We start from the raw sequence: 20,694 nt of genomic DNA on the forward strand, positions 1-20,694 counted from the left end.
TGTGAGAAATTTTCTAAAAATTATTATTATTTTTTCTGGTATCGATGAGTGAACCCAGGAATGCTTAACCACTGAACCCTTTTTAAATTTTGAGATAGGGTCTCACTAAGTTGCTTAGGGCTACTCTAAATTGTTGAGACTGGTTTTGAACTTGTGATCCCCCTGCCTCAGCCTCCCAAGTTGCTAGGATTACAGGCGTGTGCCACTACACCCAGCTAAAAAATTAAAAATTTAAAAAAGGCCAAGAACACAGCTCAATGGTAGAGAACTTGCACAGAATATGGGAGGCCCTGGGTTCAACCCCCAGTACATAAAAAACAAAAAATTTAATTGGTTCTGATCACATTCATAGCCTAACAATCTAAATGAAAATGGCATATGATGCTAGTGTGGGTCACAGAGAAATTAAAGAGCTAATTACTGTCCTCAACAGAAAGAAGGAGCTATAGAACCTTTATATCTAAATTGTGGTTTTATTAAATTGAACTATACAGAAATTCCAATTATACAGACCTAAAACCTATGATATAAGCATTACAAATCTTATTTGGGCAGAAGAGGAAAATTTTAAAAGTTTAGGAGTTTAAGTAACTATCCAAGGCCATAGAAGCAACTTGGACTTTACCTATAGCACAAAGAAGTCAAGACTGCAACCTAGGACTTTTTGACACCATAAGTCATTGTTCTGGGACCCATGTGAGTATTTCTACCACTAAACTCCAGCTTCATTTCTTTCTTTTTTAATTTAAGTATTTATTTACATAATTGTACATTGTCTACTTGTAAGAACTATGACAATCACTGTGCACTTTGCCTGTTTTCCTCTGATAGTAACAAGTAACTTTATGCGAAACTATAGTATAATATTACATTTCAGTATACTGTCATTGACACAATCTACGATCAGATTCAGATTCCAGTATCATCTGCTGAATTTAAACAAGGGCCCTGTGATTCAGCCCGCTTTCTTCTCTCAAGGGCTGCCAGCCAGCACTCTACCTCTTGGAGTTCTATTCTCTCCAACACTGGTTTCTGAGCTTCCTCAGTTCTAAGGAAAGGGTGGTTACTCAAGGAAACGGACAAATGCTAAGGGGAGAACAGGGCGGATCAGGACAATGTTTCTGGTCTACAGTGTCTGACTCCCTTCTGAGGTGAGTGCTCAGAAGGAGAGAGAATCCTATTTTAAGAAAGCAAAGTTAAAATGACATCATCTCTCATGATGGGTGCGAGCAGGTTACAAGACGTCGGTGCTTCAGAGACTTGGGAAGGTACTATCTGAACTGACACTTGCGGTCGCTGAAACGAGTGGACACTGAGCCACTGCACCCCACGCCCAACTTCAAGCGCTCTCCAGGCGCTGGGCTGCCTATCACGGTGGCTTATCCTGCCGTCACGGGATCACGCCATCTCCGGGTTGGGTGGCCAGGCCCTCCCTGCCTCGTCATTGCCGCCTGCACCTGGACGCAGGGAGAGGGCCCAAAGTTCGCCCCTTGGAAGACGCAGGGGACCTCGTACACCTCGAGCTTAGGAGGTCGGGGAGCGGACAAAACCGGGCCGGCCACGGGAGGAGATGGAGGTGTCGCAGCCTCCGGCCCCTCACCTTGCTTCCCGCGCACTTGTCCAGGAACTCGCGCAGCTCGCGACGCACCGCCTCGCGCAGCACGTTCAAGTTCACTCGTCCGTAGGACAGGTGCGCCGCCATCTTGCCCCCTCCCCTTTCCCTCAGCCCCACCGCGTCCACAGTTCTCCACCCCCGGCCCGCGGTCACGTGGCCGTACGTGCACGTGATCAGAGCAGCTGACGCAGGCCAAACCCGGAAGCCGGAGTCGGCCGGATGCGCTCCTCTCCAGTCGGGTCCTAGAGTCCAACTCTTTTCTTCACCTCTCCGCTTCTTCGTACCCTACCTCGGTCCTGGAGTTGTCCGGCCTTGAAAAGAGACGTTGGAAGTTTGGAAATTGATCTTATTTGACTATTTTAAAAATCACCACCAAGAATAATTGCTGTGTAATGGTAATTTGAAGCTAAATTTGTATGGAAATCTTTTTAAAATTATAAAAATCCGAAGGTCTGCCGGGCAAAGTGGACCACGGTTATAATCCCAGCTTGGTCTCACTGGTAGACTAATAAGGCAACATGGTATTTCACAGGAATACTGTCAAAACCCGGCTGGCTTAACAGCAAAATCCCTGAGTTGTGAAGACGAAAGAGGATGTAAATTACAACTTGTAACTTGCGTAAAAGGATGAGCTCGGTGCCTGAAACTTAACTGCTCAATAAATTATTAAGATATGTTCGTTTCCATACTTTCGGGCAGATACAGGTCATTTTGAGGTAGGATGGAAAATAAAAGGTAGTGAGCTGGGGACTTAGCTCAGTGGTAGAGCACTTGCCTAGCATGCATGAAGCCCTAGGTTCAATCCTCAGTAACACACACACACACACACACACAAATAAAAATTTAAAAAGTAGAAAGGAAACAAAGAAAAACAAGTAAGGTCCTAAAGTTCCTCATAAGTTCCTCATGCCATTTCTCCCCAAGCCAGTTTTCTCTTTAACTGAGAATGTCTCATCTTAAGGCCTGTGATAATGTTGGGCTCAGCAGGCCATGTCATGAGCTATTTAAAAATAGCAGTAAAATGCCCAGGCATTCATGAGTGTAACTAACTGAGGAGAACCAGTATGGTAAACTGTCTCCTAAGCAGGATCAGGATGCCAGAAGATTAATAATAGGTACTTTATTTCCCCATACATACTACTTATTGTGTTAAAAGACTGTGTGTATGTATAAATATATACATATATAAGAGTGAGAAGCACAGGGAGAGAGTGCCTTTTAATCACCTCAGGTCAATACCAAAGTTGAGAACTATTATTGTAGATTATTTAGGTAAGAGTAATGCTTTTCCTCAAGTAGTGTTTTGAAAATAGCTATTTGTTGATAACTGTTCATAAACTGGATGTTCAAAAAACTAGCAGTTGCTTCAGTAATCAGTTTTGTAAATACCCAAGCAACGTTTGAGTTTCTTTCTAAAACCCATCATGGATTAATAAAAATGGTACTATATGGTGCTAATGATGCCACTTATATTTTTGGCAGATAATACAATGTGATACAGCAGTGGGTAAAACCACAGATAATTATTTTGCCGAGTCACAAAACACTCAAAGGCATACCAGTTTATTTTTTTTCTTTTTTTTGGTACTGAGGATTAAACTCAGGGGGCTGTACCAAGGAGTGACATCCCCAGCTCTTTTTGTATTTTGAGTCTGAGTTGAGGAGGCTGGCCTTGAATTTGCAATCCTCCTACCTCAATTCCCCTAGTAGATGGAATTATAGGCGCCAGCCACTGTGCCTGGCCCAATTTATTTTTTTAAGGAAAAAAAAAAAAAGTTTGTTTCTCATGTTGTGAGATGAACAGCCTCAGTTGGTGGAGTAGCCATTTCATGAATTCACTCAAGGGTTCAGGATTCCGGCACGTGATTCCACAATCCTTTAGGACATTATCCTTGGTAGAATTGGAGAGAAGTCATTTCAGTTTCCAATCTTTGTACTCTCTCCTCAATTCTTGGAATCCACAATGTAATCTGAAGGCAAAACAATTTTCTGAGCAATACTGGAGAACAGCATTCTATAGATCAAGGCCTACAAATGCCTCATATCTTTCCACTTTTAAAAATCCTCAGATTCAGTTAATATTCACAAGCACTCAGGACTCAGTCTCCAGATACAGTCAACCTCAGAAAGCTGCAGCTGGTATTTTCTTAGCAGCAGCCAACACTGCCCTTGGTGCTTCCAGGGCCACCTGTTCAGGACATACCAATTTCTTAACTGGTGTTTAGCAACAAGACTGTAGTAGAAATTGGTGTTTGGTGGTGGGCGTGTAGGCTGGTGGTAAAGTGCATGTGAAACATGCATAAGGCCCTGGGTTCGATCCTCAGGACAGAGAGGATGGAAGGAAGGAAATCGCTATTAGGATCTATAGGGCTTTTTCATTTGAAGAAAAACCATATGACAAATGTGAGAATAATGTGAAATTACTAAAACTGGCAAAAAAAAAAATTATTAAAGAAGATACAGAACACTTGTATGCTCAAATTTTAATACTGCTTTACATGTTTTCTTTTTGTGAAACAATTCCTATTATATTAACCAAAAATTTCCACTGGTAACATATTTAATATTCGCTTGTCAAACACAATTGATAATCTTAGGGGAAAATACATCAAAGGCATATATACAATTATAGAATTTCTTATTATACATGTAGCATGGAAGATACATTTTATTACATTTTACATATTCTAGAAGACATTCAAATGAAGATAAATAGATTCAGACTGGTTGATAAACTATTCTGGAGGTTGAGATCCTTCACTTTATTATTTTGTGATAAGAAAATTCAAAATTATTAATGTTGAATTTCTCATCGTACATTCATCTAAGAACAGTTAAAAATCTTGTAAAGGAAGACTGTAGATTGGTTAATTTAGGCATTTTACAGTGGCTTGATAATTCACTGCTGGGGATATTTGCTAGAGAAGAAAAAATAATTACAAGAAATTCTTCCATCTATTTAGATCTGGTAAAGAATCAAAATGGAAACAGAAGATAAAATAACTGTGAAGCTGCAAGATGCTATTTTTGGCCTAGTCTGTTACATCCTGATGATTTACAAGTGTTTTATTTTTCATAAAGGTAAAAATCTGAACAGAAAAACATTGTGTTTTTCCCCAAAATATAGATTTTCTTGAAAAATATATACATATGATATATATATATATATATATATAAGCAAAAAATTATGTAAAACCAAGAAAAAAACACCACAATTGAGTAAGTGGATGCAGCATATAGATTATAAAATGTCCCCACAGCAGTTTGGGGGCTTTCCCCTCCTTCTACCTGTTTCATGATTTATAATCACACCCAGTATTGTCCAGCCTACAAAAAAGGCACTACTGACAACAGGTAGTGCAAAGAGCTCAAATATTATAAAATACTTTAAATTTAGAGTAAATGAAAATGCAAAATGGTACATCTTTTGCAACTCATTCCAGTGTCAATGCTTAACCAAAAAAACCCTCCAAAAAACAAAAACCTAAATATACAAATGCAGCCCAGAAATATTTAGTGCAAATATGAAGAGTAACAGCATAATTTAAAGTTTCTTAAATAAGGTAAGGGAAGGACTTGTTCTAGAGGTCTCTGTAGAACAATAAATGTAATGGCATCTGGTGCAGTCTTAAAACTGAAAAATCAGGAAAACAAAATTAGAGGTGAACTCTCACCTACTAATATTTATTATTCTAACTTATAAGGGGAGACTAAAAGATGATTTGTTGAAGACCAAAATATTTTCTTATATTTCTTGACAGGGGTCAAAAATAACATGAGTTCTCCTGAAGTCTGCGCACGCAGTGCTGGTGTTCAGTTGCTGAGATGCGAGTGCCTCTGAGGGCCCGTGCTGCACGCCACCGCATCAGAAGGTCTCATCATCATTGCAGTTGGTCGCCCAGTGCCCAAACATCTCACAGATCTCACAGTAAGGCCGCTCCTCACTCCGACTGCCATGATGTGTGGAATGGGGTGGGTCCTCGGACATCTGTGCCTGGGTGGGACAGTCCTCTGTGTCATGGAGGTCAAAGCAGTCACAGATATCACAGAAGAGGCGGGGCTTTTTCTTGGTCTGTTTCTCCTGGTCATCGCTACAGATGTCAACGTATAAAATCAGAGATTTTATCATAAGAAATTCAAGAGAAAACATCTCATGTAAAGAATTTTAAAAATAAGTAAGAACTAATTATGGCCAACTCTGAGCCTTCAGGGAAAGTAATACATTCCATATTTTTAAAATGCCAGATCAGACCATTTGTAACCTCTCTCTTTGCCGGATTTATGGCAACCCATTTATGGCAAAGTAACTGCAGAGCAACTGTACCTTTCTGGTTGTTTCACAAGCCCCTGAAGAGCTGAACTTTAAAAACACATTTATCCTGATGCCCTGAGGTTCTAGTCAGTATGGCTCACTACGAAATACCTGTCATAGGTGTTCAGGTCGTCCCCATTGCCATTAAGAGCTGCTTCTGACATCATCTCCACCTTCATTTTGAGGTCTTGATTCTTTCTTTGAAGGTCCACTATTACTGAATTTAGGAAGTCAATCTGATTTGTCAAAAAAGAAAAGAAACAGTGAGGTGGGTAACATGTCTGACATGCACAAGCTGCAATACCAAGAAGTATGCAGATGTCACATAAGGGGCCACAATGCCTGTCACTGGACCCATGTTGTTCAAGCCCCCCAGGAACAGAAGTAATGAGATTCTTTGACAAATAGCTGAATTTAAATGAGGCCATATGGCTAGGTGGTAGGGCTAAGGAGGTTTCCTTTTTCCCCTTTCTATCTCTCAACACTCTTTAAATGTTACTGAGTATTTTATATTGAAAAATACTTTAAATCAAGTCTCACTGAATATATCCCACTGTGAATGCATAAGCTTCACTTGTCATTGAGGCAAATAAAATTATACTTAAATAGCTAAATCTGAGGGTTGTGGAATGCTACTGATTGATGGAAAGTTATTTCTTTCCATAGGGGAAAAAATACAAACTTGCATCATTCAAAAGCATAATCTTAGATTTGTAGATAAATGGGCATGAGTTTTAATTTTTCCTTCTACTACACAAATATATATATATATATATATACATACATACACATACATACAGATTTTACAAAACACTAAATTCTAGAACCCATTCGGGATTGTTCTGGAAGACTTATATGGATTTTCTCTTAAGATAGCCTTTAACCATTGATAATGACGGTAGGGAACATGGAGGGCTGTGAAGGGGACAGCAAGGCTCCCTTCCTACTGAGGAGAGATAGGCACATGCTAACACAGCAATGTTTGGGAACCACACACTAGAAGGGGACCTATGCTGAGGGTCCCTGAGCGGCAAAGACAAGATGACCACCAGAAGGAAACTCTCATCCTAACTCTTCTGTTCAAGCCAAGAGCAATTTAAAACCCAAAGGGTTCTTCAAATAGTGAAAGGTATCCTTTCTCTAAATTGAAAAGATCCCAGTTTATAATATTAAAAATATGTACACACACATACACATACACACACATTTTGTGGGTTTTTTTTTTTTTTTTTTTTGTATCAGGGATAGGACCCAGGGACACTTAACCAATGAGCCACATCCCCAGCCCTTTTTATTTTTTGAGACAGAGCCTTGCTAAGTTGCTGAGGCTGACTTTGAACTTGCAATCCTCCTCCTCAGCCTCTGGATTACAGGTTTGTAACACCGCACCCAGCTACTTTGAAGAAATATCTGGTCTTATTCTCCTGCTGGGAGGGTTATGAGCAATCAGCCCGGTCTTTCTCAGCATTTTATTCCAGCTTCAGCAAGGCCACCTTAGAAAGCGGATGTGCTGGTCTATTTTTCATTTCTCAAAGTGCATTTTCTAAGTCATTTCCATTAGGACCTCCATGTCAGGAAGAAGAAAAAGCCACAGACTGGACGTAAGTATAGTGGGAAACCACACATGCACAGGCACACACAAATTAGGAAACAGAAAACAAACCATTTGCTGATGGGAAGAAAAGTGTTGTCAGCAGCAGCAGAAACGAATGGAAGCAGAAAGAAAAGAAGGGGGGGGGGAGGAAAACAGTGTTAATTATGTGCCACTCCTATGACACACACTAAGCAGACAGTGCTAACCCAGGGTGAATTAGTCTAAGTCTGATAGCTGTCCAAGATAATTCCTTATAGCATCATTAATGATAACGGACCTAAAGGGTCGGAGACATCCAAAGGGAACCGACTTAATTATGGCACATCATATAATGATATACTACATAGCTACATAAAAGACAACTACAGAAGGGTTTATGTTGTATGCACTACTCTTATTTTTAAATTTTTAGTTGTTGGACCTTTATTTTATTTGTTTATATGTGGTGCTGAGAGTTGAACCCAGTGCCCTCATACGTGCTAGGCAAGCGCTCTACTACTGAGCCACAACCCTAGTCCTCATTTTTAAATACAAATCGGGGGTTTTGTTTTAGTATTCACTTGTATATGTATTTTGTTGTTGTTGGAGATGGAGTCCGCTATTTTTCTCAGGCTACTCTCAAACTCCTGGGCTTATGCAGTCTCCCACATCAGCCTTCGATTAATTGGGACTACAAGTGCTTGACACTGTGTCCAGCTATACATTTTTATAAAGCTCTGTAAAGGTGAGATACTAGGAATAGTAATCACCTGTTTAGGGATTTGGGAATTGAACAGAAGAGAGGGTTTGGAGGAAGACTTTTTACTATGCACATTTTAGAACTGTTTACTGTTTGGAACACAGGAACACAATACCTATTAAAAAGATTAAATGATTCTGAAAAGGACGAAGACGACAGAGCAGTGAGGAAGAATGTTACCTGACTCTCCTGGGCTCTCTCGTCCTCTTCTGCCTGAGTGTCAGTATTACCTTGTATTGTGAAAAATAAAAAACAAGCAGAGGCTGGTTAAGAAAAACCATTACAATCTTTTCCTTGTTACTTATGTAGTGAAGAGCCAGGGTAGGAGACTCATTTCCACGTGAACTTCCCCATGCACCTCAGAGAACACAGAGCAAGTTTCCAGTCCCTCAAGCACTGACTGGCCCTCCCTCCCACTTCCAGGGTTCTCTCCCAGACTGGCCACTAGTGGGTGGGAATGTATGTCACCTCACTGTCCATTGTCCTCCAAAGGGACCAGCCCTGCCCTTTACTGCCATGTACTTTCAGACCCTGCGGTTGCCCTGTCTTAAGTGTGTGACAGCACTCACAGATTACAGGAAAGCCCAGGAGCAGCAATGCCAGGCATCCTGGTGTGGGGGGGCCAGGTGTGACTGGCTTCCTTCCATTAGAGAAGAAGACCAGGGACAGGCAGCGGGGGCAGCAAGGGAGGAGGAGCACCAGGAAGGTGGTGTGTTACCTGAGGAGCTGCCGAGCTGCCTCTTGTTTTCTTTGAGTTGAAGCTCCAAGTTCTTTACCTTGAGCTCAAGCTTCACCTTATCAGACTCTAGAGTCTGAACAACTGAATGCAGGGACTTGGCAGAAGCGTTTTCTCCCCTGAGCACTGTGACCTGCAACACAGTGATTGAGCTGAGGCTGGGAGGTGGACAGGCGGTGGCAGACGCAGGCGGACCCCCGGGGTGCCCTACCTCATTCCTCAGCTTTTCCAGTTCTGCATCCTTCTCTGTGAGTAAAGCACTAGTAATACTGATGGATTTCTGTAAGGAAGCTTTCTCTTCATCTGTCTCTTTTATGTACTTGGATTCTCTAAAAGACCAAAGGGTTAAAGAAGTTCCAGAAATCAACCAAGAGTCATCAGCATACAGTTTTAGAGCAAGCACGCAAATAACTTTAGTTGATGTAAAAAAAAAAAAATAATATATATAAGGCTATTTATGCTTGCAAAATTTGAAATTTTACTTACTGTGAGGGTAGAAAAAGTTTACCTATGTATAGACATGCCAGAATCTGCATATCATTGTATCCATTTGAACTTAAAAAGACAAATTAATAAATTTGGAAGATGTAGAATTTTTTAAAAAAATTGTTGCACCCCCCACCCCCCAAAATTATACCAAAATAGAACCCCCAAGTTGATTTTTGTTACTTCTGGAATCAATTATTACCAAGCAATGACAATTAAAATACATACATGCAAAGCAGTTATACAGATGTCATGCAGAGCAGTTTTATGCTGGAAGTATCAGTTGGTTCTCACTAATTTCAGTAACTTCTTAGCAAGTTCCAAGAGCGTATTTTTAAGGTCGTGTGGGCCAAAACAGTAGTAAGATTATCACTATTCAAACTGAAAGATCATGACTTTTCAACCACAGAATCTGAAGAGAACACTGAGTTGCTCATAGAAATTAAATTGCACTTAAAGGCTAGAGTAGAAAACACCAGGAGAGTTCTCCAGGGACAGAATGGAGGCGTGGGGATTCTGAAGGGGAGAGTCAGAGCAAGGCAGAGGGCAGGGCAGGCCTTAGTGAGAAGGAAGCATCGACCTGAGGATCCAGGCAGTGGGTGGAGAAAGGGGAAGAGGAAGGGGAAGGTGAGGGCAAGACACAGAGTTGTGCTGAGGGGCCGGTGTGTGAGTGAATCTTCGTTGTAAAAACTGCATGTGTGCAAAAGTGCTAAGGTCGTGAAAGACAGAAAGAGAGTCAGTGAGGGACCATCACTGGATTGGAGAAGCCTGAGGAGACAGGACACCTAAATGCAGTGGGGTTTCCTAGCTTGGAGCCTGAAAAAAAGATTGACAGCCTGGGAGGGTGGGGACTTGGCTCAGTGGAAGTGCACTTGCCTAGCAAGGCCAGACCCTGGCTTCAACCCCCAGCGGTGCAGAGGGGAAAAAAAGGGAAAGCTGAATGGAGAGGCTGGCTAACAGTCCTATACCTTGTTAATTTCTTGGTTTTGATACATGTGTCACAGCTATGTAAAATGTTCACATGTGGCATCTGGGAGAGGGCATGGGGAATTGGCTTCACTACCTTTTTGTAGCTCTTCCATAAACCTAAAATTAGTTCAAAATGAAAAGTTCTATAAAAAATCACATGCAATGTGAAACCGGAGAGAAAGACCTCGTTTTACAAAAGTATTTTAGGGAAAACAAAACTGAGAGATGTCCCAGGCAAGCCCTAGGGCTACACAGCCTGTCATCTGAGAGAGAAAACTTTCACAACAAGACCACAGCTCCCCTCTGTCAGAAGCAGCTGGGTGAGTGCAGAGTGTATGATGGTTCAGTCTGACTCTGAACCAGCTGGAGGAGCAGGGAATAGAGGCCCAGGTTAGAAATGGCAGAATGTATGTCTGGTTAGTGAGACCCAAGATATCCGGCACACGAATCACAGAATTCTCATGGTTTATGTCAAATTGAATTCTACGTAACAATGAAAACATAAGTGTTTTATTTATCTTCTTGTGTGGCTTACACTTACACTTCAGAATGATAAGTAGTAAGAAAAGAATCTGAGACTTACGGAAGTTTCTTGAATTAAAAACAATGGAAAGAGGTCAGTATTGACATACTGTTAGTTACTGAGTAATAACTTGCTAGCAAATGGGTCTTGTTTAGGTTTAGGTTTAAACAAAACAACTTAAATGGAAAGAATGTTCAGGCACCTTTTGCTATGTAAAGTATGTGATGTCACCCAAAGACTATTAAATATGATATCCTTAACCCATTTTTGCCCCATGGTCCCAGATATAGAACTACAAAAATTTAAATATAGTATATAATATATAACTACATAAAAATATATTATACATGTTAATTACATAATTATATTAATGCTAATATAATGTATATAAATTCTCGATTATTATTTTCCACCTATTTTAATATACCTCTGCCAACTTCACTGAGATATTTGCAGAATTGAAAACATGAGAGTTAATGAGCTGAGTTTATGTGAAACTTATTTGGAAGTTTATTCTACTATAAAAATGATTGCCAGAGCTCAATATCGGGATTGGGGATTGCCAAGGACAGACCCTCCTACACTCAGCTCTGATTGGTCAGGATCCCATGGACTCAGCCTTGGAGAGGGATAAATGCCACCAGCTGGCAGAAGAGAAAGGGAGAGGTGTCCTTCTCTGTGTTCACTGTCACGTATACACACAACCTCTCCACAGGCTGTTTTCTACAAGGGCCATAGGAGCATTTCCTGTATAAGCTACCAGAGGATGCACAGCCAAGAAAGCTCTGCCAAGTGACAGCATAAGCAGCCCGTGGCAGCTGGTCTTTGTGCAGCTCTCCATCGCTGGCCTCTAGGCCATAGCTAAGCCCTGTGCCCACCAGGAGCTGAATTAAACCATTTATGCCAAGATTACTTACATCTGAGCTGCAAATTGTATTGTGTTTAAGCCATGTTGGCTAGAATGGCTTGGTATTACTAACGCTACCAAGAAGGGAAGATAAACACAATATAAAATAAGGGCTATAGGGGCCAAAAATTTCTCTCCCCCATCCCCCAAGGGAACACATCACTCAGATTCTTTTCTTACTACTTACATAAGAAATAAATTCCAGTAATGAAGCAAATACCTTAAAGTGTTACTGGGCAAGCTTTAAAAATGCAAGATAACAAGAACCAAATATTAGAAACATGAAGAGAAATGCAATACAGTAAGGAGAAGTAAATTTGCACTGAAGTCCTGTGCTGAATAGAGATATAAAAAAGAAATGTGTGTGTATATAATATGTATACACTGCTGAGTATATTTTACAAAACAAAAGCAAGACACAGAGGGACAAAGGCAGCCAAAGAATATATACAACAATTTGGTTTACTAAAAATATATGAAATTTATTTATTATAACGTGGATAGACTTTCTTTAGTCTTACCATGAAAGACACACAGATATAGCAAAGGAAGCAAGAGTAGGAAAGGGAAAAGAGAGGAGTGAAATGAGCATTGGTAAGTAGCGCAAGCTCGGAGACAGTCAGACAGTTCCAACCCACAGTGAGCTGAATGAGCGGAGGCAGCGCAGAGGGCTGCAGACCTGGGAGCCAGCATCGCCAAGCCAGTTTCCATTCCTGACACACACCTTGCATTCACATCACAGAATGAATTATGGCTTCAAGGGCTGTCAGTGTCTGAGACTCTGGCATCCCTTCTTTGACATTAAAAAGCCTAGAGAAGGGAGGGCAGTGGAGCCAAGTCCCAGTCTGTGCTGGGCTGCAGCACCACAGAGGAACAGACCCGCCCAGTCCTGGCAGTTTGAACAAGTCAAGTTCTACTCTGTGATTGCTTAGATACCTTGGAACGTGTTCTGAAAAAGCTCTACCCAATCTGAAGACTGGCTTTTCAAATGATTACATCTTTAAGCTTAGAGAAAAACCTTGACCACATATTGCTTGCAACTCAATGTTACAGACACCAAAAAACCATAGCAAATACAGAAGGATGCTACTAATTTCTTTGTATGTTTTTGCAGTGCTGGGGATGGAACCCAGGGCCTCACATATGCTAGGCAAGTGCTCTACCACTAAGCTACACCCCTAGCTCTTTTTGAGACAGGATCTTGATAAATTGCCCAGGCTGGTCTTGAACTTATGGTCCTCCTGCCTTATCCCAGTTGGCTGGGATAATAAGCATGCCTAGTGATGCCTGGCCAGTGCTACTACTGATTTCTTTTCTTTCTTTCTTTCTTTTTTTTTTTTTTTGGTGCTGGGGATTGAACCGAGGGCCTTGTGCATGTGAGGGAAACACTCTACCAACAGAGCTATATCCTCAGCCCCGATACTGATTTCTTAACAATAACTTCTCTCATCCTACAGCCAGAAGTAAGTTCTGCATGTCAATATCAAGACCATTTCAGTGAAGTAATTACATATTATCTTGACTAGGTATGTTCAATGATCACTTCTAAATTAAATTGTTGACTAAGCACTTGGTTCTTAGATGAGTGAATACATTTCAAATACCTTTATGACTTACACTCTTGGACAAGACTTTTAAACGTACAAAATATCAAGCTCTTTTAAATACTCTAGTCTTGATAAACTTACTTACCCATTACACACACAGATCCACATACAAATCCTTTACCAAACTGGCATTTATAAGGCATTTGAGGATCTAACTTATTACATTTACATTCAGATTTTGAAAACAGAAATAACTTTCCATTAAAGTTAATTAACAAACCAAAAAAAATAAATTCTAAATAAGAGAAAAAAGGCTCTAAATTTTTTCACTTCCAGAAAAAGATTGTCATCTTTATCTACATTTGCTCACCAAAATGAGCAATCGTGCTGGGCACGTGCACACCTGTAATCCCAGCAGCTCAGGAGGCTGAGGCAGGAGAATCATGAGTTCAAAGCCAGCCTCAGCAAAAGTGAGGCACTAAGCAATTCAGTGAGACCCTGTCTCTAAATAAAATACAAAATGGGGATGTGGCTCAGTGGTTGAGTGCCCTTGAGTTCAATCCCCAGTACCAAAAAAACAAGCAAATATTTTCAAGAGACACTGTCCTAAATACCCAGGACATAAAATGGGAACAGAGATAGTGAAATGAAGAGAGAGAATTTCCTAGTCCCCAAATTTGTCCCTCCTTTTTAAGCCATGAAAAAAGTCACAGGTCTAATCATATTTTGAAAGGTATGTAAATTTAGTTATAGTCACAAAAATTAGCAAGGACTAGTGAAGCACAGCATCTTTTTAAAATATTTTTTTTAGTTGACAATGGGCCTTTATTTCTTATTTATTTTTATATGGTGCTGAGGATCGAATCCAGGGCCACACTTGCTAAGCAAGTGCTCGACCCCTGAGCCACAACTTAGCCCACAGCACAGCATCTTTTAAAATAATAAATAAAAAGGTTTAAGCTACAGGGAGAAGAGAACCCAGGCAAAAAGCTGAAGGTCTGAGTCTTAAGCCTGCCTCTGCCACTCGCCAGCCTTGCGTCCCTCACAAGCTGCCTGCCTGTTGGGGCTTTAGTGTCATCATTTTAAAACGCGAGCCTCACATCTCTTTCCCTGGGTTGGTTGGAGAGGAGATGAATTTGAGAATCATGAAGTGCTACATAAATGAAGGTGACTGTGTCAGTGCTACGCCAGCCCGGTTTTATATGTTCCTCTGTCAGGAGAGTCACAGGAGCAAGCCCTGGTTATTCTTCACATGTCCTTGGTAACTGCTTACTCAAGATCTTTTAAAGAATCAGATTTCTGCAAAATTAAACACCCTGTGGCCCATGGGGACAATGTAGGGTTGACACACAGGCACAGTCACAGAGGCAGAGGCACAGCCAAGTGGCCACTATTCCTTGTTGTCCTGGGGAGCACTAGTCATGGCATACACATGTGTACTCTAGAGAGCAAACACCACCTTAGTGAAATTTGAAGGAATGAATCTAAGTAGTTTTTTGCGGGGGTTACCAGGAATTGAACTCGGGGGTACTTGACCACTGAGCCACATTCCCCAGCCCTATTTTGGATCTTATTTAGAGACAAGGTCTAAATGAGTTGCTTATGCCTCGCAGTTTCTGAGGCTGGCTTTGAACTCGCGATCCTCTGCCTCAGCCTCCCAAGCTGCTGGGATTACAGGAGCGCGCTACCACGCCCAGCTCTTCTGATTTTTTTTTTTTTTTAAATTGTAGACAGACACAAAATACCTCTATTTTATTTGTTTTTATGTGGTGCTGAGGATCGAACCCAGGGCCTCACACATGCAAAGCAAACGCGCTACCAACTAAGCTACAACCCCAGCCCCCTAAGTGGTTTTTGTATGTTTGTTCGTTGGTACTAGAGATTGAACCCAAGGGCACTTCACCAGAGTCATGTCCCCAGTCCTTTTTTAATATTTTATTTTTAAAGACAGGGTCTTGCTAAGTTGTTTAGTAGGGGCTTTCTAAGTTGCTGTGGCTGGCTTTGAACTTGTGATCCTCCTACCTCAGCTTCCCAAGCTGCTGGGATTACAGGTGTGCGGCGCCACACCGGCTCTAAGTGTTTCTTAACTGAAAACAGAAGGAAAGGCCTCTCTGGACCAAGGCCTAATGTCCCATATAGTTTGTGCAAGGCAAATATCTTTGTGGGCTAAGTATTACGTTCTCAATTCCCAAGCATAAGACACACATGTCAGTTGAGAGTGGGATGAGGAAACCCCCTGTCCTGACAAGAAGGAACAAGATACTTCCTAAGAGCATGGAAGAATTCTTGGGCAGGCTACTCTTGAGAAGGTTTGCTTTTATTTTTAGTTTTTAGTTTAGTTTTGTTTTTTTAATAAGCAAAAAATCATGCCACTGTGTAGCCTGCATCTATTCAGTACTCTGCAGCACCCCCCTGGATGGGATGTGGCTCTTGGTGACTGCACACACTACACTCATTTGGCAGAAGGTGAGTAACAGAATCACCCTAGACAAAAATGGCATCTTTAAAAGAATAAAGACCATCAGGATGTATGAGCGTCAGGCTTCTGACTGTTATTTCTGCAGGCCAAGTTCATCCTTACTCAAAAGTACCAGAAAAATTATACTAGGTTCCATTTGAGTATCATTTTAAATATAATGGAAGGAAATTAAATAATAGAGCTAATTTTTATAAAAAATTAAACAAAACATTTAAACTGGTGTTACCCTATAATTGAAAAATCAACATTTTAATATAATTTATATGCAGAGCAATTACTAAATGTAAAATTACAATGTTTTTAGTTACTGAAACTAGGAGGTAACTAGGAGGTAATATGAGACGTTTGATTTTAGAACATTCTGAATAAATATAACTGAACATGGCTTAAAATTTTAATATCTAAAACTTCTGTAAATGAATTTTCACAAATTATCAATTATCAGTACCAAACTATCACAATGCCATTTTCTGAATATAGAAAGGTAAATTTTTTTTCTATTGCAAGTCCACACACACCATGTTCTGAAATTTTCCTTATTAAACACACACGCACGCACACACACACACACACACACACTCACACATCCAATAAACATATAAGTAAAGCCTACCTCTTTTTCATTTCTAATAACTGATTATTGAGCACAGATCGTTCTTCTTCCAGCTGGGGGGGAATAAAAAAAGAGAGAGAGAGAGTTCAGTTCCCACAGGTCCAGAGAGAGGCCTCTTCTTCACTCTACATGCCACATCCCTGGGCTCCAGGGGAAGAGAAACACTTGGCTCTCCTCACAGGACCTGGGGCCCAGCAAGAAGTCACTGCACATGGGATGCAGTTATTAATCTACAAATCACTTATGACCTGGTGATTCCTTCCTCCTGGACTTCAGATTTAAAAATATTAAACAACAGCACCTTGAACATGGACATCTTAGGCTTTCAATAAGTGTGGCAACAGCTTTAATGAGTGACACAGCTCCACTACTAACATCATCATTCTTTCAGTTAACTCAGAGAGGTCCAGTGTTGCTAGCTAGCAGAGGAAAAGGAGCAGGTCCTCTGCTCTCAGTAGGCTTCACCTGACTTGCCTCTCACTTCAACAAACAGTTGGTAAGGGGCTACTTTGTTCTAAGCACTTGACTATACATTTATAAAACAAGGAGGTCCCAGAATCTCCAGCAGTTCTTTCCTTCTTAAATCCTATTATTATTATTATATGAACCATAAAAAACCAAGATTCATATAATCTGTGAAAGAAGAGAACTGTTCTCAGTATGCACCATGCATCACCATTTTGCCAAATATCAATTTCAACTCACATTGTTAATAAAACAAAAGGTGAAAAGGCTCTTCTGAGTTGTTTTTAACCCATTGATACCTAAAGGTCATGTGATAGTTTCCAATAGTCCACAATTTAAGTTATTAATTCCTCATACAGTTATAATCACAATTAATTATGTATCAGGTATGTATGTGCTTTGTTATGAAGTCATCATATTTAAAATATTCTCACACGTACATACACATATGGATTGAATATAACTGTACATTCATCATGAAGTCTAGAGTCAACATCCAGGCTTTTCACTGTTATCTCTACTTTCCCCATCCATTAAGATATATGCTTTTGCTGCATGAGTAATTCACAGAAATGCTTAGAGGAAGCAAAAAGAGTAGGAGGCAAACTTTAAAAATGAAATGAGAAGCATAACATCTGGAGAGTGGGATGTGGATGGGCTTTCACTTTTGCTTTTTATTCAATTTATAGTTCTATGTTAAACATGAAGCCTATTTGAAAAATTATAACAGGAGCTGGAGAGGGAGCACACACGAGAGGTGCTGGGGATGAGTCCCCAGCACCAAAAAAGTAGAAGAAATACAAACTGCTAAATACAGCTAGAAGATAAAACACTGTTTTTCTATAAAGATCAGTACAATGCTGGGCATGGTGGTGCAGGCCTCCTACTGGGGAGGCTGAGGCTGGAGGATCTTAAGTTCAGGGCCAGCCAGGGCAATTTAGAGGGATCCTGTCTCAAAAAGAACTGGGAATATAGTTCAGTTGTACAGTGCCCCTGGGTTTAATCTCCAGTACAAACAAACAAACATATCAGTAAAGGAGTGGAGCTGTAGTACAGTGCTCGTCTCTCATCATAAAGCAGTGGGTTTGATCCCCAGGTCCACAGAAACAAACAAAAAACCAAAACAGTACTAAACTTCTATAGCTTGGAAATCTGGGCACACTAATCTCCAAGGAGGAGGGAGAATCTCTACACACTGTTTTTTCTTTATTTCATTCATTCATTTTTATGATACTGGGGACTGAACCCAACACCCCTTTTTAATTTTATTTTGAGACAGGGCCTCACTATGTTGATGAAGCTGTCCTTGAACTTGCAATCCTGCCTCAGCCTCCCCAGTGATTGGGACTGTAGGTATGCACCACCATGCCTGGCTTGCATGTTGCTTTTTGTGGTACTGGATGATTTTTTCAAATATTCATTAATAATTCAAATTTTTTCTTTTTGAGTTATGTCGTGTCCTTTATTCATTTATACATTCATTATAAGCATTTTCCAACCTTAAATGTGTTGATTGTAAAAATATTTTACAATCAAATATAAAAATAAAAATATAATAAAAATATTTTTAGGGGCTGGGGTCGTGGCTCAGAGGTCAAGCACTTGCCTATCATGTGAGGCACTGGGATCGATTCTCAGCACCACATAGAGGCAGATAAATAAATAAAGGTCCATTAATAACTAAGAAAAATATTTTTTAAAAATATTTTTACTGGGCTGGGGATGTGGCTCAAGCGGTAGCGTGCTCGCCTGGCATGCGTGTGGCCCGGGTTTGATCCTCAGCACCATATAAAAACAAAGATGTTGTGACCACCGAAAACTAAAAAAAAATAAATAAGTATTAAAAATATATATATATTTTTTTTACTTCTTGGAACCAAAGATCAAACCCAGTGCCTTGTGTGTGCGCTCAAGCACTCCTATTATGATTTCTAACTTCACAATACTGTGGTTAGAGAACATACTTTGCAATGTTTCAAATTCACTAAAAACTATTTTATGGCCTAATATGTATTCTATGTTGGAGAACGTTCCATGTGAGGTGTGAAGAATGTGTCCTCTGCTGTTGGGGGACAGAGCGCTCTACAGGTCACTGCTATGTCTAGCAGTGTTCCATTTCCTTGTTGGTCTTCCGTGTGGTTGCTTATCCATCACTGAAATAGAGGGTACTGAAATCTCCAACTGGCATTGGTGAACTGTTTCTCCTTTATGGTTCTATCAGGTTTGCTTCATGTATCTTGAGGCTTTGTTATGCAGAGCAGGTGTTACATCTTCTTGAGGACTGACCTTTTCGATCATTATCAAAAGTCATCTCGTTTCTAGTAACAACTTTGGCTTTCTAGTCTATTTTGACTATTAGTACAGACTCTTCAGGTTGCTTCTAGTTACCGTTTATGTGGTAGATCTTGTTCCGTCCTTTTAGTTTCAACCTCTTTGGATTTCTAAATATAAACTATGTCTTACAAACAGCTACAGTTAAACCATGGTTTTAAAAAATCCATTCTGCCTGCTGATATTGTGATGCACACTGTAATCTCAGCTTTCAGGAGGCTTAGACAAAAGGATCACAAGTTCAAGGCCAGCCTGGGCAACTTAGAGACTCTGTCTTAAAATAAAATTTAAAAGGGCTGAAAACATAACTCTGAGACAGAGAAACTGTTTTTAAAAAAAATCCATTCTGCCAGTCTGGGGCTGTGGCTCAGTGGCAGAGCACTTGCCTAGCACATGTGAGGCCCTGAGTTCAATCCTCATCACCATATAAAAAATAAATGAATCCATTCTGTCAATCCCTACCCTTTAAATAGTACTTAATCCCTTAACATTTACTGTGGTTATGAATAAGGTTACATACTGTTTGATTCCATTTATAACCTACGAGAAAAGTCAAAAACTATGGGGCCAGAAAAGAGATAAGGGATTTGCAAAGATTAGATGGTGACTACTCTATAGGCAGCATGAGAAAACCTCTTGGGGTGAAGGAAATCTTAATTGTAAGGTCAGTTATATGACTATATATATTCATCAAAACTCACCAAACCACATACTTACGAAGGATGAATTTTATGTAAATTTGACCCCAATAAACAAAACTTGGAGGTAAAACAAGTTCAAATAATTTGCACAATATAACTTTTATTAAAAAAAAATAACTATGTAGGGCTGGGGATGTGGCTCAAGCGATAGCGCACTCGCTCAGCACCACATACAAACAAAGATGTTGTGTGCGCCAAAAACTAAAAAATAAATAAATATTTAAAAAAATAACTATGTATATGTATGCATTTGTAAATGCTGCTAAACACACAGCAAATAGTAAGACGCAGGACATAAAATCAACATAAAAAAAATCAATACTTTTCCTATACACCAATAACAAATTTGCTGAAAAAGAAAACAAATATAATTCACAGTAACCTCAAAACAACAACAATAATAAAAACCCAGGAAACCCCAACCAGGGAGGTTAAAGACCTCTATAATGAAAACTATAGACACTGAAGAAAAGAAATTGAAGAAGACCTTAGAAGATGGAAAGACCTCCCAAGTTCTTGGATAGGTAGAATTAATATTGTTAAAATGACTATATTATTAAAAGCAGTGTACAGATTCAAAGCAATCCCCACTGAAATACCAATGACATTCGTCACAGATTTAGAAAAAAACAGTCTTAAAATTTATTTGGAAAAATAAAAGGCCCAAAAGAGCCAAA

At 40.1% G+C, this 20,694-nt stretch overlaps 2 protein-coding genes across 6 annotated transcripts in view; both read right to left on the bottom strand.

Moving 5' to 3' along the window:
• The window catches only part of Vps33a (VPS33A core subunit of CORVET and HOPS complexes), a 30,861-nt gene extending 29,127 nt beyond the window's left edge, over positions 1-1,734 (bottom strand). For both annotated transcript variants that reach the window (XM_076846563.2, XM_076846467.2), the window contains exon 1: positions 1,601-1,734. In XM_076846563.2, the coding sequence (XP_076702678.1) occupies positions 1,601-1,702 (102 nt within the window). In that variant the 5' untranslated portion in view covers positions 1,703-1,734. The remainder of the gene's footprint in view (positions 1-1,600) is intronic.
• A 2,349-nt stretch (positions 1,735-4,083) lies between these two features.
• Positions 4,084-20,694, bottom strand: part of Clip1 (CAP-Gly domain containing linker protein 1) — a 114,903-nt gene continuing 98,292 nt past the window's right edge. For all 4 annotated transcript variants that reach the window (XM_076847629.2, XM_076847349.2, XM_076847535.2 and 1 more), the window contains 6 exons: positions 16,521-16,573; positions 9,208-9,325; positions 8,979-9,129; positions 8,441-8,490; positions 6,039-6,163; positions 4,084-5,706 (listed from right to left, as the gene is read on the bottom strand). In XM_076847629.2, the coding sequence (XP_076703744.1) occupies positions 5,481-5,706; positions 6,039-6,163; positions 8,441-8,490; positions 8,979-9,129; positions 9,208-9,325; positions 16,521-16,573 (723 nt within the window). In that variant the 3' untranslated portion in view covers positions 4,084-5,480. The remainder of the gene's footprint in view (positions 5,707-6,038; positions 6,164-8,440; positions 8,491-8,978; positions 9,130-9,207; positions 9,326-16,520; positions 16,574-20,694) is intronic.

This window comes from Callospermophilus lateralis, chromosome 1, assembly GCF_048772815.1.
Source record: "Callospermophilus lateralis isolate mCalLat2 chromosome 1, mCalLat2.hap1, whole genome shotgun sequence".
Lineage (NCBI taxonomy): Eukaryota > Metazoa > Chordata > Mammalia > Rodentia > Sciuridae > Callospermophilus > Callospermophilus lateralis.